The sequence below is a fragment of the Puntigrus tetrazona genome, chromosome 17, assembly GCF_018831695.1.
Source record: "Puntigrus tetrazona isolate hp1 chromosome 17, ASM1883169v1, whole genome shotgun sequence".
Taxonomy (NCBI): domain Eukaryota; kingdom Metazoa; phylum Chordata; class Actinopteri; order Cypriniformes; family Cyprinidae; genus Puntigrus; species Puntigrus tetrazona.
Window position 1 is genome coordinate 14162304 of NC_056715.1, and position 25000 is coordinate 14187303.

General features: G+C 37.5%; 2 protein-coding genes across 7 annotated transcripts in view; both read right to left on the reverse strand.

The window, feature by feature from the left end:
• adam17a (ADAM metallopeptidase domain 17a) overlaps positions 1-9391 on the reverse strand; it is an 11176-nt gene extending 1785 nt beyond the window's left edge. The window contains exons 1-20 of one of the 2 annotated variants that reach the window (XM_043262933.1): positions 8997-9391; positions 8441-8573; positions 7409-7542; positions 7234-7322; positions 6973-7150; positions 6254-6381; positions 6038-6124; positions 5083-5196; positions 4536-4677; positions 4366-4457; positions 4146-4298; positions 3862-4061; positions 3505-3608; positions 3289-3423; positions 2586-2713; positions 2404-2482; positions 2227-2315; positions 1520-1576; positions 1238-1277; positions 1-221 (exon numbers count right to left, since the gene is read on the reverse strand). The exon at positions 1-221 is cut by the window's left edge and continues 1785 nt beyond it. In XM_043262933.1, coding sequence (XP_043118868.1) covers positions 1-221; positions 1238-1277; positions 1520-1576; positions 2227-2315; positions 2404-2482; positions 2586-2713; positions 3289-3423; positions 3505-3608; positions 3862-4061; positions 4146-4298; positions 4366-4457; positions 4536-4677; positions 5083-5196; positions 6038-6124; positions 6254-6381; positions 6973-7150; positions 7234-7322; positions 7409-7542; positions 8441-8573; positions 8997-9111 — 2418 coding nt within the window. In that variant the 5' untranslated portion in view covers positions 9112-9391. The remainder of the gene's footprint in view (positions 222-1237; positions 1278-1519; positions 1577-2226; positions 2316-2403; positions 2483-2585; positions 2714-3288; positions 3424-3504; positions 3609-3861; positions 4062-4145; positions 4299-4365; positions 4458-4535; positions 4678-5082; positions 5197-6037; positions 6125-6253; positions 6382-6972; positions 7151-7233; positions 7323-7408; positions 7543-8440; positions 8574-8996) is intronic. The other variant, XM_043262934.1, reaches the window with a different exon arrangement.
• Positions 9392-10967: 1576 nt separating this feature from the next.
• The window catches only part of rnf144aa (ring finger protein 144aa), a 31311-nt gene continuing 17278 nt past the window's right edge, over positions 10968-25000 (reverse strand). For all 5 annotated transcript variants that reach the window (XM_043262951.1, XM_043262953.1, XM_043262950.1 and 2 more), the window contains 5 exons: positions 24679-24739; positions 19907-20117; positions 16316-16463; positions 16031-16120; positions 10968-13360 (listed from right to left, as the gene is read on the reverse strand). In XM_043262951.1, coding sequence (XP_043118886.1) covers positions 13229-13360; positions 16031-16120; positions 16316-16463; positions 19907-20117; positions 24679-24739 — 642 coding nt within the window. In that variant the 3' untranslated portion in view covers positions 10968-13228. The remainder of the gene's footprint in view (positions 13361-16030; positions 16121-16315; positions 16464-19906; positions 20118-24678; positions 24740-25000) is intronic.

A 25000-nucleotide genomic window follows, 5' to 3' on the forward strand; every position in this document is an offset into this window, starting at 1 on the left:
CCGCTGGGGTCCTCCTCGATTGTGGCCATTCGCAGCGGATCCGCTTTGAGTGCGGCGGAGAGGTTGGCTGGGTCTGGGCCGGCGAGCGTCTCCTGTGCCGGTGAGACGCCGGGGCCCGTGGGGCCCAGCGAGGGCTGAGGTCGCGCTCCCGCTGAATGCAGATGAGGGGCCTTCACAATGCGGATGGGCGCCGATTCCAGGCCGCTCATTATCTCTGCGCTCTAAGAACAGAACGTGTGATGGAATAAGTAAGAGAGGCTTGTCCAAGTATCGATGACATTTTGCATTAATAGGGATGGACATGAGTGCTCGGGAGTGACCGCAAGGATTGATCATCAAAGTACTGAGTATCATAGATTTTTACTTTCTTCCTGTCCAAAACAGTGGACCTCAAAAGGCATTTCTACAAATTTTTATTAAAAGAAACTAGAAGTGTTGAAACAAGTCTGTATAATTTAATTTATATAATTATTAATGGGAAAAATACATCATTGTAGTTGACACTCTTTATGTTTGTAGATTTAATGTAATAATTATAATTTAATATGGCCCCATTGAAAGTTTGCTGATGGTTAAGAACTAAATTAATAGGAAAATGTCATAGACATCCGAATGATGTTTGTTATATAATCCAATTACCAGTTTCCTACATCACGTAAATAAAAAATTAATAGTGTTTTTCTTTTTCTTTCACTGAAACTTACAAATAAATATATAAACACTATATCTAGAAACTTTTGTACCATCTTTGGTACAAAATTAATATACAATTACAGACTCCTAAAGTATTGATGAAACAAGCAAACCAAAAAATAATTCATATCCGAAATTCAAATATTAGTATATATATTAGTTGACCAGTTATAGTATAGTATAAAATTACAACTAGACAAACTGATGCCCATCCCTATGCAAAACATAAACGGCATGCTACACTTGAGCTAAATGCAGAAAAATATGCATCTGCCAAATCGGTAACGGTCCATTCACATCTCTTGAACCAAATCAAATGAAGAGACGGGCACTGCTAGCGTATGCAGTATCAAGAGGGTTTCAAAGCCGTGCATTTAAAACACTCCAGTACTGAACTGCATCCAAAAAGAGGTTTGAACCAGAAACCGGCAACACATCCTCATGGACACTGAATGCACGAGACATACAGGACAAGCTGAACTAAACTGAGCCGATCTGACACGTCACAACCAGCGCGCTCAGGGGCCGTATGGCGCTCACTCACCTGAGTTGAGAGCTCTACTACACACCTCCACCACCATCTGCTGCAGTTCCACAAGGGTCAGAGCAAACAAGCCACAAGTCATACATGTGCAGCCACGCTCGCACATACTAGCCCTGGTAAAAGACGCCATGCTAACTGGGTGAGCAAGTTATTATGTTACTTTGGGGAGCTGGGTGACTTTAATGCAGGTTTAGTTTGTTAGTTAGCCTGTTAGTAATCTGATTTCCACTGCGAGAGAAAGGAGCCATGTTGGAGTTGGAGTTTTGTCACGTGAGTACTTACACTTGGGTACATCATGGTTTTGGAGTTTTCCTCATATTGTTGATCCAGTTTCTTGTCCTGTTAATGAGAAAAGAGAAGTGCTTTATCAGCATTTACGCTCACCAGTCACCGAAGTACTCACATAATTACTTCTGTGGAAGTATTCTCAGAAAACAGCCGCAATACAAATGAGATTATGGCAAAATACCATCATATTTCAGCCTGTTCCTCACAGTATTATTGCTGAATTGAATTGAAATTTATTTACAAACTGTTAGTATACCATAAACTTTAAGAACTAATTCACTGGCCTATTTCTATTGTAGTCCTAACTAAAATGTATTTTTGTTCACTGAAATAAAGCATAAGAAAAATAAGATGAAAACAATTTTAAATGTTTTAAAATAAGCTTTTAAAATGACTAAAACAGAAATAAAACTAAAAAAAGTAAAATGACAAATCCATAACATAACATAAAATTAAACTAGTTTATCAATATGAACAAAACTTACATTTAAACGAAAACTAGTATAAAAAGGTAATTTAAAATATAAATAATAATAGTATATGCACATATATACTTACACACACACACACATATATATATATATATATAATCCTAACATATGTAACTAATACTATTATAGTATAGTATTAGTTAAATGGACTTTTATAATACTTTTAGAAAAATAAATTCAGAAAAAAACATTTTCTGTAATAAGTCTTACCACACAGTGCACCAATATGCTTAGGGGAATCCAGAAGAGGAGAGAGAAGACCACCACTGATCCAACTATGTTATCAGCCAAGAACTTCCCTGCGCATTGACAGAAAAAAAGTCACCTATGGGATTTACAAAACATACAGAAGAAGTCCAAGCTAAATTCACTGTTATCCTCCCTTACCAAATGTGTTGATGTCCAGTTTGTCTATAAAGTCCCATAAACGTTCGATGACATCTTGGACGTGCTTCATGCATTTACCCTGGAATGAACAACACCACAGCATTTATCACGCTAGTGAATAGAAAACACTGTTCAGTTTGATTAATGATCATTTTCACAACACAGACAAGCGGTGCACTCACAGAACCGTCACAGAAGCCAACGGTGCAGGGCTTGCCCTTGCGCAGGTAAAGATACGACCCATTACTGTCAAAGGGAGCGCACAGCCCACTGCTGCTTCTACAGCACACTTTACACGAGTTCTCAGTCTCTGAAACACATCACAGCACTTCTGCATTCCTAATCACAGTCAAAACGTTGAACCTTTTTATTATTTTTACTCTTATTATGTGTGTTTTGGTTCTAGTTTCTGTGTATTTTCAGTGTTCTCTGTATTAAAAAATACAGAGAACACTGAAAATACACAGAAACTATCTTGCCTGCTATCATTAGATACAGAAGACTGGGGATAGTTGTAAAAACAGAGTTTAACATTATCAGCAGTTTTTTAAGTAAAAGTAAAGTTTTTGCTGCGAAGATCTCTATTCAAAATAAATTCTGTAGTTTGAAAAGTGCTAAACATTGATAATAACAGTAAAAATTTATATATATATATAAACAAAAAGAAATTAATAAAATATCCATATCTGATTTCCTATATGATCGATAATGCTGTAAATGTTTAAAAGCTTTACTGTAGCCAAGATATTAAAGTGTCTCTGTATAAATTGAAGTAAACTAGTCTGCCATACGTAGAAGTCTAACAATATGATCACTGGTAATCCAATCAGATCTCTTGGCTGGGCCCTAGTGAACACCGAGAAGAGGGTCTGTTAGGACATTTACCATTACAGGCACAGGACTCAAGACGATGCACGGCCTCACAGAAAGGCATGCACTCGCCCTTCTGGCATCGGCCCTTGTCCACACACTCTGTATTATCAGCCAGGTTTCCAGGGGTGGGACACTCACTGCTGTTGCCTGGGGATACACAAGAGTAAAAAGTTCAATATAACTGCTACAGACCTCTGCTGTACCGACATTTGACAGTTCTGAGCTCACCTGAGCACTTTGACGTGCCCTTGCAGGTGGCGGTGATGGTCTCCTGACAGATCTTATCTGCACTTTCAAACCTACAGTTCTTGCAGCAGGGGCTGTTCCTGTCACTGAGGGTCACAGGAAACAATATCAGCCACAAACACCGACAAGAACAATGCCTTTAAGAGAACCACACTTCTTGTGTGTTTTTCCTGACCTTTGACTTCTAAATCATTTAATACAGTTGAGGTTTCAACAGAAGCATATTCCATCAGTCGGAATAATTAAACAATTAAAAAAGAAAATCAAGACTGAAATAGTGTGTGGTCACTATATCTGTTGGCGCTGATATATTGGTCTAATCACTCTTAGCTTCTTTACCTGCATTCTGCCTGCTTCTTGAACTTGCACTTAGCTGTGCAGCAGGGGTCGTCGTTGAGATGAAGGAGTCCAGGGTCACAGTCTTCGTCCTCCTCCACACGGGAGTTCCCGCACAGCTTGCTGCTCCTCTCCTTAAAGCACTGATGAGCCTTGACCCTTAACGTCCTACTGACCGAGAACTTGCTGCAGCTGGAGAAGCGCTGAGAGAACAAATAAAACTGTGAGTAATCAAGTAACTACATGTAAAGGGAGGGGGGGGGAAATCAGCACATGATGGATAATACCTTGTTGTTGACGTGATCTCCGCTGACCGCAATAGGGTACATGACATATTTGCCGCCCTGATCATCGCTGGGCGCACAGGCAGGTATGTTGTCTGGATCGTGTTCTGCTCCGAAGTTGTGCCCGAGCTCATGCGTTGTTACAAGATCTGCTTCCTGGAAAAACAAACCATCAGAATGCTGCCTTCTAGTATTAAAGATGCAAGTGGTATTCGAAGCAAACCTTAGTTAGAATAGTTTTCCCATAATTCATGGTGCTTGTCAAGCCTGTGTTTAGGTAGCTGGGTTTCCTGACGGTTTGTGATGGATAGTAAGCTGTAAGACAGGAAATGCGCGAGGTCAAGCACTTTTAAAGAGCAGAACTTCACCGATCACAGTTAAAGAGCTCCTTACGTTTAGGGCAGAGTCCTCCCAATCCCTGTTTGGAAGGAGCCACGTAAGCCAGACCCAGAGTGCCATCATCAAAGTCCTGATAGGTGAAGAGGTGGGCGAGGCAAACTGTAGAGGCGTTGTCTGAGATGTCATAACTGAATTGCTAAAGACAAGTGAGAAAAAGTAAAAAAAAAAAAAAGGGTCTACGAACAACCCTAAAATACATCACAACGAATCCTGGTTCAGAGAATCAAACAAGAAAAAGGACTCAGTGAGGGGATTCATCGACTGAGTGAATCTGATTCAAATCACTAACTCGCTTCATGCATCTTTTCCACTGATTCATTAAAAACAATCAATTATTAAGAGTCACTCTTTGCGATTCGGACATCATGCTGCCTTTGATTATGTGCGTAGCAAATGCCACAATGATATTATATCTATAAATAAAATAACCTTTACTTAATACAATACAGAAAACTAAGCACATAAACTTTAACTGGATTGTTGTTGTGGGCTACTTATGAAATTTTGACCTCTATATACCGTCTATGGACACTGCACTTACTTCTAGAAGCTTCTTCACATCCCACACACCGTCCTTTCTTCCTAATGGGCTGCCATCCATGTTGTAATGAATGTCTCCATGGGCAACTTTTGTGGGCTCCTTGTTTATGATTATCTGTGGGGTTTATTTACAACTTAGACGGCAAGATAATACTAGCAGAGCAAAAACTTGGACTCACCAAACAATGAAATGAAAAAAGCATTGAGCACATAAACCCCGACTGTAAGAGATACAGAGATATATTTAATCAAAGTGCCACTTTTGAGAAAGTGCAACACCTGGAGATTATACCTGGAGATCGCTACAAATTGTGACTAAATCTGGAAACTTTTGTGGTCTGTTAAAACTAACATTAAGCCCTTTGTTTTAGAGTTGAGTCAGCAGCCGTGATCTGTTTGACTTCAGAGTCATCGGTTCTTCTAGTGTTCAGGAGCGGAAAAAAGCAGGGTTTGTTTGGGACATTTATTTAAACCCATATGACTTCTGTGAAACAAAAAGGAGGTGTTTTGGATAATGTTCTGTTTGTATTTTCCCATACAGTAAAAATGAATGGACAACGGAGCTTTCGAGCTTCTCAAGGAAAAGCATAATAAAAGTGGTTCATATGACTTGTGTGGTGTGTATCACAATACAGCGCACAAGTCATATGAACCACTTTTATTATGCATCTGAAGCCATGCGAGAGCAAGCTAAAAGTCTTAATATGAAATATTAATTTAGAGCTTTCTACAGATACATTTCATATCTGTGAGTCAAAAGACTGAGACGGCAGAAACCCTATCCTCCGTTTTCCTACTTATTTTTATAAAGACACAATATGTTGTTGATAATGAAGTAATATGCTTACTTTTGTGTTCTCAAATGCACAGAAAAGTCAGAGCACATGCAATGAATGTGTTCACTGTGAACAGAGCCGTGAAACTCAATCAAAATAAGGACAGAGGATGATCCTAACCTGCTGAATCTGCACCCCGAAGCCTTTAAAATCCTCATCCCAGGTTGTGTTTCTGTATATATCATCCACTCTGTCTATCAGCTCAATCTGAAAGACACGAAACGCACAAATTCAATTGTAATCTGATATCACTGTGTTTATATGCAACAAACTGCTAAGTTCAGTGACTGCTTTCTTTTCCGGTCACATTTAGTGCGTTTTATTTGCATTGTTCACCAAGTAGTTGAGGGTGGTGCTCTCCTCTCCACGGCCCATGTGCTTGTAGAAGCGATGATCTGCCACTAGCAGCAGCGGGCAGGTGTTCTTCTTGTCCTGCGCAGATCTTCTCTGTATGTTGTGAGGCTCTGCATTCAAGAAAATAACGATTTCTCGGTTCTAAAGCATCAATAACCCTAAATGGATATACGCAATATAAAGCAACAAAATGGGCATGACTACGATGGGAGGACAAAGAACGTAGCCGCCGAATTGAATTATCATGCATTGTCTCCAGACTCTGTTGAGTCCTCATAGCAGGAGGTCACTGCCGGGTGACTACATGCTTGAATGGGCGGCCTTTGTCAGACCGATGTATAACTCCTACACACACTCACGCAGTAAGCATCTCGCTCGTCACGAGCATGTGACGGAAGCTCAATATCTATTGTGTGTTTAACCAGCTATTCTAACTAAATACGTCTCTCTCAGAATTGCATTTAAAGACAACGTTTCACACTTACGATAGATTCCGTGCAGTCTGAGAGTTCAATTGGTGGTTTTTAAATTTGACTTTATATATACATATATATATATCTCCATGGAATTCCAATAAATTCCTGTTCTTCAAATGTAAAACGTTTCAGAGCCTCTTGTAATAGCTTGATGTCCACTCTCCCTGTGTGTTACCGTTCCATATATATATATGTATGTGTGTGTGTGTGTGTGAGAATACACACCATCCTCCTGTGCCTTCTGTCCCGTTGCTCTCGCCTCTTCTGGCAGGAGCTCCTGAGCGTCAGTGTTCACATATCCACACACTTTGGGTGAGGACAGTCGACTGATGTTTTTAATGTCCTCTGAACGGTACACCAGCAAACGGCCATCAGAAGGTGACTCTGTAAACCGCCACAAGGGCTAAACAAATACAAGAGTAAAAACACGTACCGCGAAGCTAATATCGAACGCTTTCAAGTATTAAGCGCGTTTGAACAAATTACCTCTACATTATATTCAGCATCTTCAGTAAGAATGTGGGCTGAAAACTCCTTCCCGTCTATGTGTGCCTGCACACGCGAGTGCTCCTCTCCTGTTGAGGGAGCAAACCATTATATGCCCATAAATGATAATACATCATGGATGAAGACTGATCCTCCTTCTCATCCTACGTCTTACCTACTACGTGTCCTTTGTAGTAATTTTGTAGCTGAATGTCAAATTGGTCCTCTTTTCCATTCTCGTCTAGGAATACAGCTTTGAAGTTGTCAGCGAAAAGGTCTGTGTTGGTTGTCAAGTACAGTTTGAAGTGCCTTTGAAAAGATGCGATCGACACATTTTTAGTACAGTGAAACTCTAAAGGAAGAACGAGCCTCGAAACGTGTTCTATGGAGGTCAGAGGTCAGAGAAGAATAACAAACACTCCTAACTCTGTACAAAAAAATTTCAATGATTGAATAGATGATTAAAATGAATTAATAAATAATACAAAATAAAAAGATAAATAAAAAATAAATCCATAAATATAATTAATAAAAATCTATAATTAAACATAAATAAAAGTAAATAAGCTCAAAAATAAAAATAATAATAATAATAATATTATTATTATTATTATTATAAAAACCACTGTGGATAAGTGTTGAATACATTTTACATAATTTCTTATATATAAAATACAAGTCTATAAAATAGATTAAAAATATAAAATAAAGATGCATAATGTTTTTATGATTAAAAATATGCTAAAAATAACTACATAAGACTATTATTATTACTACTATTATAAAGCATGGGTGTTGTTCAGAGAAGAAGAAAAAAATACCAAAATAGCTATTATAGAATAGAATAAAAATAGGGTAATACAAATATTATATAAAATACATAAATAAAGAGAGAAAAATAGATATAGAGAGAGATTAGAAAAATTATCAGAAATGAATAACACTGAAAAATACAAAAAGTGTGTGTATATGTACGTATATAAATAACATAATATAAAATACATGTTTTCATCAAAGAGGGACAAAGAACAATAACAAACAATAAATAAATGAAGTAATTTATAAAATGACACTATTATAAAATAAATACACGATTATAAAAGTCATGAATCTGCCTTCACCAGGCTCTTGGCGATTTAAAGTCTCCTTCGGTGCTTTTCACTATGTTATAGTAAGAGAGTGCTGTGTGTCGATCGCTCAGCTTTACCTCTGGAGGGCTGTGAAGCTGACCAAGCGCTCCACATGCGATCGGGCATCCGTGTCCCTCTTCCTGACCGAGTGAAGCTGCAGATCTGATGCAGGCACAACATCAAAGTCCGACAGCATGGAGCTGAGAGCATCTGGATGAAGTAAAGCATATATACTTTTTGACTCCCACATAATACCACTATCACCCACATACACACCATTTAATCCTCTCAAATCCCAAAACATCTCAAGAGTAAATATTAGTAAGTACAATTAAACGTTTTCGGCCAGTGCTAAATCTTTCTGTGCAACCAATGGCTTCCACTGCAGGAAAAGCACACGTGAATGTCTTTTCCATTCAAACTGCAATTTAAGCGCAAATGCAGCAGCTTCCATGTTGGAGGAAATGAACTAACATAAGCAGGCACGACTCAGTCAAAACAGGAAAAGGAAGCAAGACTTGAACTCACCAAACCACACAACCACCAAAATATCCTCAGATATTTGGGCACATTTGGTTATCTGTTTAATTTGACCGCCGAGCTCGTTTGAACTGCTTTCTCGGAGTGACTTACCAAACTCTTGCACCTCTTCCTGATTTCTCGGGTCTTCTTCAACAGATGCTGGTTTCACCGCACAACGGATAGAAAGGGGAGTTAACAGCACTAGATAAAATATCAAAGACTCCATACTGGCGATGAAGCATCACTTCTGTCAAAGAACCATGTCTGAATGTGAAGTCCGTGGCTGTCAACATCTACCGTCCGTTATTTACCTTCCCCTTTCGTTCGCTTATTGAACACGACGACAGCGGATGAATTTAAATATAAAAATAAAATATGATCCCGTTGAATGCTGAATGTGAATAAATACAATACACCGCGAACACTATCGCACTGGTTCCTCCTCGTCGCGCCGGATTCTGCTGCGATAACAATCTGAGGAGGAATTCCGCCGAATCTACTTCCGGGCGACCAAAGCGTTCCCGGAAGAGGGAACTCTTATTTTGCCTTTTTTTTTTTTTAAATTAACTTTTCAAATTCACTACCGGCGTTTTATTTTAAACTGATCATAAAAAAGGTCATACGTGCAGATAAATAAACAAACTAAATAAAAATAACGTTCCAATACCGCTTTTTATTTGCTGTAGTTTGTATACAGCTAAATAGTTTTCGCGTTTCTTTTTTTTTAATCTGTGAGCGGGCACGCAGATACTTTATATGAAACAACTAAATATAAAGTTAAAATATAAAACATTTTGAATATGTGCACTTTAAATATGTGAAATCACTAAGCTAAAAAAAAAGAAGTTATTTTTCTTAGCTACATTTGGCAAACATAGTTTTATTTTTTTTCAGCACATCATTAATTACATAATACAACATTTTTTGAATCCATGTTTTAATGATATTTAATGATTTTTCAACAGTGGTCTATTAAACAGTTCTTTAAAAAAAATGACATAACCAAAACAATATAGGGGAAAATGATAACTACATTGTAATATCACAGTGTTAGTGGCAAAGACAATAGAAGGAAATGTGTTGTATTTTTGTAACTGTATTTCTTTTTTATCTTGAAGACTTACACATACATGCAATTTTACATAAAACTGTACAAGTGGAATTTGATTCTGAATCACAAAGAATAAAACATTTTTTATGACATATTAAAAACAAACAACCGACACGTAAAAAGGCCATCTAAGAAGGAGTGAAAGGCAAAAGTAGTTTCAAAAGCAGTGGCAAGGAGCACCGACAAGGTCCTTAAAAAAAAAAAAAAAAAAAACATGTAAAATAATAATATTTGCAATAGGCAAACGTCAAGAGTGAAAGAACAGACCAATTAATACGAACAGACCACTGTTGAGAAAAGGACAAAACAAGACATGCTTTCCAAACTCTTGCTCTAACTCCAAACTATAAAAGCTTGCAGGAGTTTCATCTGGAAATATAAAAACCAGTCTGCAAGGCTAAGTTTTGTGCAACAAGCAAATTCCTACAAACAGGAACGATGCGGTTTTTGGCTGTTTGCGAGATCTATAGTGTACGTCAAAGAGTATTTCCCAGTTTACAAGTAAAGCCACAATTATTTCTAATTTGATGTAATAACGAACAGCGTTTTCGAACGGGAACGTGACGTGAACCGAACAAAAAGAGAACAAAAACAGCACTTGACCGAATGAACGGGGCAAAGTGCGAATCCGATAACCCTGAATTAAGGAAACGATTATATTGTACAACTTATAATTCATAAACACTGTATACAATGAAAAAAAGAACACCAAATGGATTATTACAGCAAAATATATACATACACCAGAAATGAAACACAATTAGCTTAATTTTTAAAGCCCATACAACATTAAAGATCTGCTCTGAGTATATATTTACCCACTGTCAGAAAATGTTCCCTCATCAATGTCATAAAAACCTGCTTGGCACGATTGTCAATATATACATGTGTGTACATACATATATATATATATATATATATATATATATATATATATATATATATATATATATATATATATATATATATATATATATATAAAAGCATTTATAGTATTCTACATGAAATGGCCAAATGTTGTTGACTAACGTGAGCACAATTAGATTCAGCTAGACTGAGTAACTTGTGTGCTATTCGTAACTGACAGTGATGCTGTGCTTTCATTTTATCCATCATGCTGATTTTTGTTGGTCATAATCAGAAAATAACGTAGCAAAATCAGCTCTGAGGTTTCCGTTTTCACTGCACTGTACGTCACGGCCATTTCATGTACAATGTCGCGACTGCGTATGCATTAAGGTATTCCTTTAAACATCACACAAGCTGAAAAGTGCCAAAATTATTCATCTAAGAGAACCTGAGGATAAACAAATAATAATAATAAAAAAAAAAAAACGAAAAGAAAAAAAAGCCCTCAGCTACAGGAGAGAAAACCAGTGAGGTACTCCAATACTTTAAGGCTAAAACGGGATAATGCTACCAAAAGATGGAGGTCGAATGTTCACCAAAAATCCACTTTATGAATACTGAGAAAACATCCACCTTGTCATAACAACCTCCAATTTGGCACCGTTCCATTACACATTAACCAAAAATGGCAGATGAGCGAATCTCACAAGGAAAACTAATGAGCTACATATTATCCAGCTACACATATGGCAAGTGCTCTGATCTTAATGTTTCTGATAGTGCCGGGCAACGATTAATCGTGATTAATCACATCCAAAATAAAAGTTTTTATTTTTTATATATATATAATTTATATACATAATTACACAGTATTTGCATTTATATTGTATTTACTATATAACATTAAATATTTCTTCAATATACAATGTACATTTATATAGATAAATATATAAATATACACAGTACAGACACATATAGTCTATTATTTACACAAAAACCTTAACGGATGGGATTAATCTCAATTAATTGTCGCCCTTCACTAATTTCTGAGTTACACGGTGCAACAGTTTTTGAACGTACGCTTGCTGTATCAGGCGGTGCAGGCAAGATGATGACATTCAGTATCACACCTCCGTTTTAAAATCAGTCAATTAAATGAAAGATATCGTGTGAATAGTATTTGTAATGAGTAGTAGTTGAAACTCAGTTTTGATGATAAATCCAAATATTTCGCCTTTTAATTAAACCACGCTAACTTGCCCGAAGCAACCGTTTAGTTCAAGACAGCAGAGACCATATTTTTCTATCTTCAAGTTATATGAACTTGCATAGATGCAGCGCTGGACTTGTAAGTATGTTAAGACAAACAGTCTCGAAATCGGTGTTTAACCCCAGACAGAAATAACAGGGACTGTTCCATAATTTAAAAATTCAATTGTTTTAAACTGTCTGACGGAAACGAAAAGGTGACCGCCGGAGAAAAATGATCAAGGAGTGGGAAAAAGAAGAAGCGTTTTATTTGGTTTCGGTATTTTGCTAGTTCTCATTTAAATGACGGGTGCTCGGATTAAGGTTAAAGCGTCTTTTGAGTGACTCTCTCAGTAGCTCAATGTTTGGCATCGTAACCTCACAGAACAGCCCTGCTTTGGAATCACGTTTATGCTTTAGGGAGGTCCGTGGCGCGAGGCTAAAAACGATGTTTAAGCGCACCGAGAGACATTTCGATGGCAAACATCATCTCTTGACGACGTCGACAGCCCAAATCTGCCAAATCAAAAGTAGGTTCGTCGATAGTTACATACTAAAAGACAATAAACTGACATGGTAAAAGAAAAAAGCGTGGCATCGAAAACTTCTGAATGCGAAATTTAGCAGTTAATAAACATCTAAAGTAGCATCTTAGCTATAAAACGTGACGAAAAGCCCCTTATCTGTGCAAAACGAGTAATAAAGAATAGGCCGTGTGACTGAAATGCTACTACGCACATAGAAACGGACATAAACACACCGAATACGTGTTCTGTTATTAGAACAGAACCCTCCAGAACAGCCACATAATGCGAAACATCCAGAAAATAGACGAGCGCCGGGATGGAACAGCGCCGCGCTCCTTCAGTAACCTCCCTTTCGTTACTGCGGAGGGCACCCCCGGCTCTCCGATCCTCCACCTAAGCAAGCAGCAGGCTCGGGAAGTCTCCGTTAGTCTCATCAGGCCTGCCGGGATGGAGCCTACTCAGCTAGCTGTGACGGTAACCGCGGCGGGAGATGGCTCGCGCAAGTCCCGCCGGGTGATGAAGAGCTCGAAGGCGAGGAAGGAAAAGAAAAAACGATTAAAAGAGATGACCGGAATTCCTCGTAACGGGGACCGCTCCCGTCGGGGCTGTTAGGTGGGTAAGGGGTCATCGTCGCCTTTACTGCACTTGCACTTGCAGCACAGCACGAATGGCGTGGCTAGCAGCAGGAACGGAGAGGCTACCAGTAAGAGCAGGCCGAACCCGGCGAAGATCCCGACGACCTGCAGACATATTTTTCTTGTTACTTCATCTTCACGTTGGTTTTGAAAGGCTTTTATACCATTAAGACAAGTTTAAATGTAACGCTCTTTAGTTTAACCAGCAATCAAATATCAAAAATATGACTTATATTTAGCATCACTGTATTATATTATATTTTTACCTAATTGCAGCACACGATATTAAATTTTTTTTTTACTTTTGTGCTAAAAAAAAGATCAAATGATCTGCTATTTTCAGATAATTCATTATTAAAATAATTGAAAGTATTAACATTTAGTAAAGCTTTTTTTTTTTTCATTCTTAAAAGGAAGTTAAAAAAGGAGGAACAAATAACTTTAGAAAAAGTCTCAGAAATCATGAAATAAAAACATGCTAACATATATAGGAAACATATGTTAAGGCGGCGTAGCAACATTATATGTGTGTGTGTGTATTTGTTTCCTAATATTGCCGTCCTGCCTTATTCTCATTATTTACTGTTGTTGATCAGTAATCAATCAACCCTTCATAGCCTAGGCTAACACCAAAAATTCCACTCGCAAAAAATATCAAAATGTATTAAGCAATGTTTTGTATGATATTACTATGTTATCAATAAAAACGGAAAAAACACACCCAAATAAACATTTTTAAAAGTAGCATCATCTTCCACCACACAGGGGCGCCAGATCCTCACAGTTTATAATCATTACAAAATGGAACAGACTGAGTTCATCTTATGCATGAACTATATATATATATATATATATATATATATATATATATATATATATATATATATATATATATATATATATATATATATAGAACCTGTCACCTTCACGGGCCAACAAAATGACACATATTTCACATGACTGTAGGAAAGAGCACCACGGGAATGAGATTTTCTATGGGTGTTAAACAATCTGTGAATTCTGCACAGGGAACAGCTGACCTCTATTTCCAAGCGGGATCTTCTCAGCATTCCCGAGGATCACAATCGCGCCCATTTATCATGGGATAAATTTCGCCGCTGCACGCGGTTTCTGTTTGTGCGTTAATTGCCCTAAATGTATTTCTGTCTTCCTCAGAGCTCTCACGGCGGCGCGGTGTAACGGGAGAGTGCTGGCAAACCCTTCGGCTCAAACCCGGCAGCTCCGTGTTTACTAATTCATAAAGAATCAAATTTCTGATGCTGCTGGGCCTGAAGCTTTATGAAATGTAAACTGGCAGGGCTGGAACAGAGCCACCGTGCGCTTCCTAAGCTTAATATGACTCACTCCTCCCTGCAGAGCAACAGATGTCTTTGTGCTAAAGTACAGAAAGCGCGCCATAGTTTCTGGGACATCTCACCTTTATGACATTATGTTCAGCATGAGAATGATGAGTGTATGAACAACTTTTTACACCTCAAAAATAAGACGAAACATAAGAATAAAACTTGCATTGACATTTTCATCATAATTGAGCTCATTTCCCCTTAATATTCTAAATATAAAATAACAATGGTAATTAAATACAGGAAATAAAATAATCCTCATACAATTTGTTTACAAAATTCTAATCGTACATACATGTGTCTGTATATATTCATTATGTACATATAAATATACATGCAGTATATATTTAGAAAATGTATTTATACACATATTTATAATCATAATTTATATCGTATATAAATATATTTAAAATATACATCTAAAATAAAAGTTGCTGTTTATATGAGTGTGTACTGTATACATTATGCATATATAGATAATAAATAGATATAAATAAATATTTTATATAAAATACAAGTGAATACACATGTACATATTTTTAAAATATATATATGTATTTTATATATATATATATATATATATAAACAGTATATATACATATGTGAACAACAACCTTTATTTTGATTAATTTGATTAATTTGATATGTGATTAATTGCACTAATATATACAATAATAAATATACACAGCATTTTTTCCTTTTCTTTCTTTACAAAAAAATCTCACATAGCATATTCTTTATGATGTTGCATCACGTTTCAAGAAAATGAAGAGCAAAGTTGTGGAGGATTATTTTAAACAGCCTTTTCTGCATGCTATGTTTCTCTCAGTCCCTAACGAAATCGCTTCGAGGCTTTTCCCGACACTATTTGTGCCGATCTCTGAACCGTAAGAAAATGTATTATATCAAAGCTATTAAGAAATACATAATAGACAGTGGGTCTAATGAGCCTTACATTGAAAACTGTTTGCACATGTCCTTAATTCAAGAAACTGTTTTTTGTTTTCTTAGTACTCTTTTATAAAATCAGCCTTTTTCGACGCAATATTCTTCTATTATCTGAATAAATGAAACCCAAAGGGAGTAAGGAGAACCCGAGATGCCCGAATGCGCCCGTCTGAGCTGCTCATCTAAATATACTGGTTACACCGTCCTTCTCCATCATTTGATGAACAATTTTGGTGAATTTGCCCCTAAAGTGACGGTCTTGCATTATAATCTGCTGCCAAACAGCATGTATCGCTAGCTCGAGAACAGACAGCCGCGTACTTCCTGAATAAACACCGTCTGAATGGATGCCTACGACTCGGTCACGTGCAGGCGCACGTGCGCTCATTCTGTTCTCAGCTGAAGAAAAAAAAAAAAGGGGGGGGGAGAAAGAAAACGTGTGCTCTTTCCCGTGAGCACCCACCTGCGTTCTGTGCCAGATCACCGAGGCTCTGGAGTGGCCTAATTTGTTCCGGCAGGGTCCTTTGTCATAATGGATCAGGAGGAAGTCGTCCTGTCAAACACATAACGTTAAGAGAGGCCGGTCATTATCTACGTGGGTGTTCAGAAACAGCTGCGCGAAAGACACTGTTTTGCATCTACGGGCCTTGATTGAAGGCTAACGTGCTCGCCTAAGTGTGGCCACTTGACCGGTAAAATACAGTAAGATAGCAGCGTGACGTTACGAGTGTTAAGCCGAGATGCTTACGTCCAGAGACTCCAGGCAGTACCAGCAGAAAGCGTGCTTGCAGTTCTTACACATCATCTGGGCACAGCCCTCGTCTCTTTCGATGTACACTTTACATTTGGGACAGCGTTTGATGGGGGCGTCGTCATCGTCGGCCTTAAAGAACGAACTGTAGAAAAAAAAAAAAAAAAAGATTACGGTAGAGTTCACGAAGCACACAGGTACCGCTACTTTACTCTGCCCTTTTTCTTTTAAATGCAGTAAAGAGTTGCGGGCCGGGGATGGTGTTCACTGGTAATGGAGAGGCTGACCCACGGGGACCGAGCTGACAGGTACAAGCCCATTCATTTCCAGGACAATTCCCTGTGTATTGATCTAAGGAAGTGACATTGTGCGGCAAACCACTCGCAGACCGTTAAACAGCAGCAGAGCCTGACTCACTGTACTGCATCGCTGCAGATTAGTGAAGCAGTTTAGTAGCTTAATGTGATTACTTCTTATTTGATTATATACACACACAATAGTGTTTTTAGAAGTTTGGGGTCAGTGCATTTTTTAAAGAAATTAAAACGTTAAATTAAATGTAATTGAATATGGCAGTAAAGACTTTTACAATGTTACAGATTCTGTTATTTTTTTATATTATAATATGAAATATATATATATATATATATATATATATATATATATATATATATATATATATATATATATATATATATATATATATATATATTGTTTTTTATTACAATATCAGCATATGAGAAATAAATGATTTCTGAAAAATGATGTGGTACTGAGGACTTGACTAATGGCTGCTGAAAATTATGTAGGTTAAGACCTAATTATAGCCATCAGATTTGATTCTATTATGACAAGTGGGCTTATTAATTCTAATAAGCTAGGATATTTTTTTTTTTCTTCTGCCCACACAGCCATAGCAGGGTTTAACAGTGAGGATGACTGCTGGCCCGAGGCCAGTGTGAGTTTTTGGTCAGTTGCCAAGGAAAGTTTTACATTCGGTGATACTGTACATCCATTTTTATGCCCTACGAAAATGTTTCTGTATGCATTTTACATCATCGTTGCAAATTCAGTTGATATGTCACCAAGTTAATCCTAATTCAACAGTCTTTTAAAAACAGCAATGTGAAATGTGAAAAATGACAAACCAATCAGTGATGTTCTGCATCGTATGACATCGTTCTCCAGCAAAAGTGCTGTATAATGTCCAGCTTTTTAACATTTTCTTTTTACAAAAATAATTTAAATATGCAATAAATGCAATAAAATAGCGCTGTCAAATGCATCCAAAAAAAGGGTTTTGTAGTACAATATATGTGTGTGTATTGTGTATATTTATAATGCATATATAAAGTAAATATTTACATGTATATACGCATTTATTTTTGACAAGCTACTCAATAGCAACTTTGCAGGTGATCATTTCTGTATTATTTCTGATACTTAACGTGATACTGAGTAGCTTGTCAGCGATCTATGGCTCTGCGTGTTAACTGCCGCTTCATTTGAAAACAGGTGACGGAGATTTACTGCCAATCAAAAAGCAGCTTTACTGACCAGATGCGCATGAGTGTATCACGCAATCTATTGCCCAGCCCTACTGTCAAACAAATAATTGTGATTAAGAGCATCCAAACTAAAAGATTTTCATAATACATTTGTGTATAGCGTGTATATTGATGTATATGTAAAATAAAAATCTACACATATTAAACATTTATTTTGAATGTCATTAATCGCACTAAAAGCACTAAATGACAGCATTAAATAAAACAAAATGAAAATAAAATATTAAATAATACAATACTGTAAAGAAAGCTAAACATTTCAGAAAAAATTGAAATGGTGGTAGTGCAACTAATAACTCATCTGGGCCAGCAAAAAAAATTTAAATAAATAAATTAATAAATAAAAAAGCATTAGCATTTTGGATTTTTGGTGCAATCTCAAACATGAAATGATACAGAAATTGATATATAATTTTTTAAGAATCTAGTAAAAAAACGTCAAATAACCTAAAAGCTAATCAAGGAATGAGCCGTTCAGTTTTTTTTTTAGTCATCATCTCGCAGAGTGTCTCAGTATAGCCTTTTTTCCAAATATAGTTCATATATATTTACTCTTACCAAATCAACTTTTTCAAGAAGCAGGTCAGTTCATAGCTCCTTGAGGAAACAACAGCCCGTTTAAAGTGTAAATTGGGTCCAATTTGATTTCAAGCTGTCTAAAGCTTATCTCCCTCCCAGATACACTTTGGTGTTTAGGTGCAATCTCAAACATGAAATGATACAGAAATTGAGCTACAGACTTGAAAGGCTCTAGTGTGTATTACTGAAGCAATTCACTTCAGAGCAGGCTGAGTGTTCATTCCTGTACGACCCGAGATCAAGGATCAGAAACTCCGCTCAATGATGCTTTGGGTTTTGAATGAAGCGTGCGTGTGACGGGAATGTCAAATAACACCTGCGCGTGAATCTCTGGCTTACCGAGCCGAGAGCAAAACGCTCTTCAGCAACTAGAAGCAGAAGATCCATTCTTAGACCGAATGACGAGTATGTTCAATAGCGCAGAAAAACACCGACGGATCACGGGATTTCATTTCAAATCACATGTCGACTTATCAACATCGAACTTCATTACACAGAACACGCCTCATCGTGACAGCTGGATTCACATAAGGACCGGCGGGGAGGATGGGAGCGTTTAAACGCACTTCAAAGAGACAAAACTACACTGAGGCGTAGCAGCTGAGGAATGAGGAGGAGAAAGACCATGTTCAGTACAACACAAGCTCAACAACATCTGTGGTATAATGTACACCAAAAGACAACTGATGTTGACTCTTCCTTTGTCTTATTTATAAAGTAGGGAAGGGGGCACACTTTATTTTAAGGTCCAGTTCTCTGCATTAACAAACCATTAACTATTACTTTTTAAAGGCTGCATTCTTACATTTAAAATACAATACAGATTTAATGTATATTTAAATATATTTTAATGTGTAACACATTCTTGTAACGTTTATTTAAATTTTTAAGCAGTTTTCAGTATAATAATTCATCAAAAATTATCCTAATTTTGTGATAAAAATTATATAAATAATAATATATATAAATAATATATATATATATATATATATATATATATATATATATATATATATATATATATATATATATATATATATATATATATATATATTTTTTTTTTTTGTGGGAACAATGATAGTGTTTTTTTTCTTTTCTGGATGATTTTATCAACAGTTCAAAAGAACAGAATTATTTTTTACATACATTTGTTAAACAATTTACGCAATAAATGTTTCTACTGTCACTTTTGGTGCAAAAAAAGCTTTTGAATGGGATAGTTTTTCCTTTTCCTTTCTTAGCAAGCAAGTTGTATTATGGAATATTAGCAAACATTTATGAAGATAAATTCACCCAAAAATGAAATTCTATCATTGAATGTTTCAGCTGCGTTGCTGTCTGTGCAGGATCAGAAAGCACCCGGATGTCATCAAAAATATCTTAATTTGTCTTCCGAAGACTCAACTTTCATTGAGTCCGTTCTCTCGGTGCAGAAACATACCTGCTCTCTCCGGGCAGAAACGCGGTGATGGGAACGTTCTCTTGGCAGTCTTGGTCCGGGTGCCAGCTGGCCTTGCAGGCGGAACAGAACTCGTGTGTGCAAACGTTGCACCGCACCAACTGCGGAAGTGCCGTGTCTGACTCCTTCAGCTGGCACACAGCCTGGCACGTGGAGGACGGGCACCAGGTCCGGCTCGGGTCCAGCAGCACCTCTGCAGGGGGTGAGAGATGTGAGATCAGACGCCGCTTGTGCGAGTGTATATTTTCAGCTGCTTACTGCTGATGCGAGCTGACAGGTCACCATGGTTACACCATCAGAGATGGAGGGGTGATAGAAAAGAGCAGTTACGGCCTCGTTTGCCCTCAGGAACAAGATACCAATCCTGCATAAATTCATTAGTTACATTAGATTTTATTAAGGCAAAAGGCCACATGTGGTCTGTGCATTACATTGATTTTACCACAGTTCACAGGAGGAGATGCTGTTCAATAAATAATTACATTTAATCATTATTTGAATACATTTAATAGTAGCTAGGTTTATCTCTGATGAAATGTGTTTGGTGCTCGACTCTGTAAAAGATCTGGATGTCTGGGTGTTGCTAGGGCATTTTTAGGTAGTTTTAAAGTGTTCTGGGTGTCTTTGCTAGACAGTTTGTAGGGTGTCCAGGGGAGTCAGGATGTTGCTAAGCGGTTACTACGTAATATTTAGGTGGTTTAAAAAGGCCTTTATTATTGGTGCTTGCTAGGATTTTACTAGGTATTCCAGATGGTTGCTAGAGTAGCGCAAGTCTGTTTCTAGGGTGTTCATTTGGTTGCCAAGATGTTTGGTGCTACAAGTGCTCGCTAGGCCATTTCTAGGTGGCTTCTGTGCAGTTGCATGAATGTTTCTGAATGGTGCCCAGGGTGTTCTAGTTACTAAGACACTGCTATGTGGTTGCTGGGATGTTCAGGGTGGTTTCTAGGGCCTTGCAAGATGATTGGTGATGCAAGTGATCGCTAGGGCATTTCTAAGGGGTTTCTAGGGCGTTGCTAGGCAGTTACTTCGATGGTTTTGAGTGGTTTCTAGAGAGTTCTAGATGGTACTGCATATCTAAAACTTGGTTATTGATGGTTACTAGGGGGTTTGCCAGGTTTGGAGGTTTTGGGTAGTTGCTACAGTATGTGTTTTGAGGTTTTGACTGGTTCACATCCTCTCTCATGTCTCTATGATATTCTGGTCTCTCTCTCTCTCTCTCTCTCTCTCTCTCTCTCTCTCGGAATGTTCCTAATTCAGTAAAAAATTACAGACATAACTACCCATTTCACAATGGTTTTACTGGCTCATCTGCCTGACAAATATGCATAAAAGCTCTGTTAATGACATATGGCCAAGCTCGGTTATGTATGTAATGTGCGGTCGGGGGGTAATTATGTTAGAAAGAGGGCTTTCATAAAATCCGCTGACTGCCATTTTTAGCCGTCTTGTTGAGTCATGGATGGCATGCATTTTCATCCGTCCCTAAATGCACCGCGAGGCTCTCACAAACCAAACTCACTCATCCTCTCCATCTGACACGGCAAGCCACGCGTGACTCCACATGAACTCCTGGCTCGGTTTCTGGGAGTGTGGATATGTTATAGCCACCATTCCGCTCCAGTTCCCAGGAACACTGATTGGCTAAATGAATGCATTTTTACTCTCTCTGTGCAAGTCTCTCATTTATGACGATGTCGCCGCCACGATTCTCATGAAAACCTCGAATGCAAACCAAAGAGAGACGGAGAGGGAGACTCACAGCATGGGAGCATCTACTGCATATAACTACATTTATTTATTTTTCTTCCTTTTCAAGGCAATGTGATGCACTGGAGGGGGTGGACGGAGAGTATGTCTTAAGCAAATGCATCCTGTGGTTTAAACTACAGGAGATTATCAGAGTCCAGAGTCTGGGATCCCCTACTGATAGAAATAATGAAAGAAGCAGAGCACAAGGCTCAGAGCCTCTGGTCTTTCCTGTTTAGGGGGAACATGTATGCTTTTGATCAAGCGTATCCAATTAACACAGTTCTAATTTACTCTTTATAAGTCTTTTGATCTGGCAGATTCTGACTTGAAGCTACATTTGTTAAAATTAAAGACATCTGAGGTCAAGCTGATTTAGATACAGAGAGGAAACTTAAAGACTCTTCATTTGAACTTCACTTAAGTCTTAGCCTTTATAAATCCCAAGTTAAATCCACTTTTAGCCCTGGGTTTCAAGCTTGTAATTTTGACAGAGGGTTTGTAAAGCCTTAAACACTGGATTAAAAAGCCCTGTTCTGGAAATGGCACCACCAAAAGGTATGAACTTGGGCATCTTGCGATTCAAAATTGGTAGCCAAGGATCATTTTTAATCCTAGATTAATGCAATCCAGGATTTTTACACTGTTCATGGTTTACCTTGGTTTACAGAATTATTCTTGGTGGCTAGAATAGGGTTGTATCAGTAGTTTGTAAATTCTTACTTGCATTGGTATTTCCAAATTAGAGGCTTAGTAACGGCTAGCTAGTAAATAACACTGCTCTTAAAGGGATGGTTCACACAGTTCACCCCCCAAAAATACTGTAGAAAACGGCTTCCTTCAGTTGAATAAAGAAACTTGAAACTAGAGGAGCGTCAGTAAATTATGACAAATGTTTCTTTTTTACGTGACCTATTTATATTTGGTTGCACTTTTTCATACAATACATTTACATTTACATTTCATACGATACATTTCATACAATCCAAAAGCAGCCTGGAAATTTATGAACAGAATTTTGTTAAAATGCAGTTTATCCTATTTAAGTTTAAAAATTAATTTCTGTGATACTTATTCATGAAACAACATAGTAGGTATTTTATATGTAAACATTTATAAATATATATTTACATATAAAATGTTTTATACTGAAATGTTTTGCATAATGTCTATGGAAATGCTAGTAAATCCACTCTGTTTGTCTTAAAGGGGAAGAGATTTCCCTGTGCCATAACACAAATATTTACATATGCAAATTTATTTAACAGATTTACATCCTGACCAGCCTGATATGGCAACACTGGCTCAAACAATGGCATCAGTTTGGGGGCCGTGATATTTGCTGTCCAGAGGAAGCGCTAGTGCTTCTGCAATCATTGAAAACAATCATTACACATTTAGCCTTAATCTTTAAAAACTCAATGTCTGTCGTATTTTCAACAGAAAAGCCAGTGTGGCCATTTTTGATTGAATGTGTGTTTTAGCTGATACTTAACTGGTATTTGAAAGTTACATAAATGTATTCTCTGAATAATAATCGTGCTGGTTTATACCTAGATTTACTATTATATGCACACATTAAAAAGACTGTGGTATCCATTGTGAAAAACATGTTTATTCATGTTTAAACTAAAAATAGGAAATTATACTTGTGGTCTACTTTTGGGCTTTATGTAGTTCTCAGAAATATATCTAAAATGACATGCAAGTATACTTAACTTAGCATAGTTAACATAGTTAGAAATTAAGTAAAAATATTTCTTTAAAAGTTGTCGCTGCTGAACGTGGTGCGAATCTGAAAAGCATTATATTTTTTATCACCTCTCATCTTTTCTGAACCATTTCAGTTTCTACTAACAAACTGATGAGTTGAATCGTTTTTTTGGGTTTTTTTTTTATTGATGTTCTGTGTCTTCAGATATTCATTTAATAAAATATCTACAAATTAATACCTAAATAGAGACATATTAGTATACTTAAAGTATGATGTAAAGTTCACTTATACTTAAGTCTACAAAAAAATGCTATCACCCCTGCTGAAAAAAAAAAGAAAGAATAGAACCCTGCCTGAAACACAGCAGAAAATGTGATGCATTTAATGGTTATATTGGGACTTGTATTGGTTTTAATTTAGTTTAAAATTTAGTTATGTGATGGATTCTACTGGCGGGACGTTAAATCCTATTGGGAAAAAGCCCAAACCACACTACAAAACAGAAGTTTGTAATGGTTTTACTGATAAAAGTTAATGGTTTATAATGGTATTTTAATGGAAAACATCTGAATTTCTGTCATGTTTCTATTGAGCTTCTATAGTAGTTTTAACAGGGACACGTATTTAATTAATCACTATACCTATAAGTTTCTAAATTATATGGGTATAGCTTCCAGTCTCCTCCGCGTCCAGCTATTTTTAGCTGCATAAAACAGTCTTAATTATGAACACACTGGTTTGTAGTGCAAACAGTTTTACCGTTTACAGCAGGTTGTTATTCTCCATATTATTTATCTACAACATCTAAAACACCAGAAGCCTCACCCATAGGCTTACTTCCGCTCTGAAGAAAAAGGTGGATGCTACTTTTGGAAAGGCACGGTAGTCAGCTCGAGTTTCGAAACTTTGCTGCTCACGTGGACAAAGCAGGTTTAAATCTGGAGTTTTCGGATTTCTTTTTCTCCCAAACGATAATCAGAAAATACAATGAGGTAGAGTTAAAGTAGGTGTCGGCAGGTGGCAGGCTCTCATTGTTAGACACGCAGACAGCACAGGTAAAAGCCTCCGCTCTGTGACAGCACAAGGTCAGATAGACCTACACGTGTCCGGTGCAAGTCCACTCGCATCCCTTTCATCCCCCACATGCACACCTGCGCCGGCCTATTTGTCTGCCGTGAGTCATCTAGGACAGCAAGCATGGAGCTCACCGTCAACAAACACGCACACGTGCCTCGTCTGCTGCTGTTCGATACTAATTGCCCACCCGATGGCCAGACAGACGCTTTCCACTTACCCTTCTCAAACTGCAGCTTCCTGTACCTCTGCATTATCTCGGTGGCCACCATGCATTCAATCTGAGAGAGAAAAGGAGACGACAAAAGCAATTACGAAACAATGCGGTCTGATGGATTCAAAAGCACTTTTCGTTTTGCAGATAGCGCATTTAACATTTCAATTTGATGTGGGTAAACACACACCCAACATCAAACACGGCTTCTTATCTAATCACTGTCTCGAGATCAAACAACACGGCGGGAATACGCGCAGCGAATTTTTCGCAGTTGCGTTTGGTGATGCAGAAATGACATGCCTCGGTTTTAAGGATTGCCAAAAGA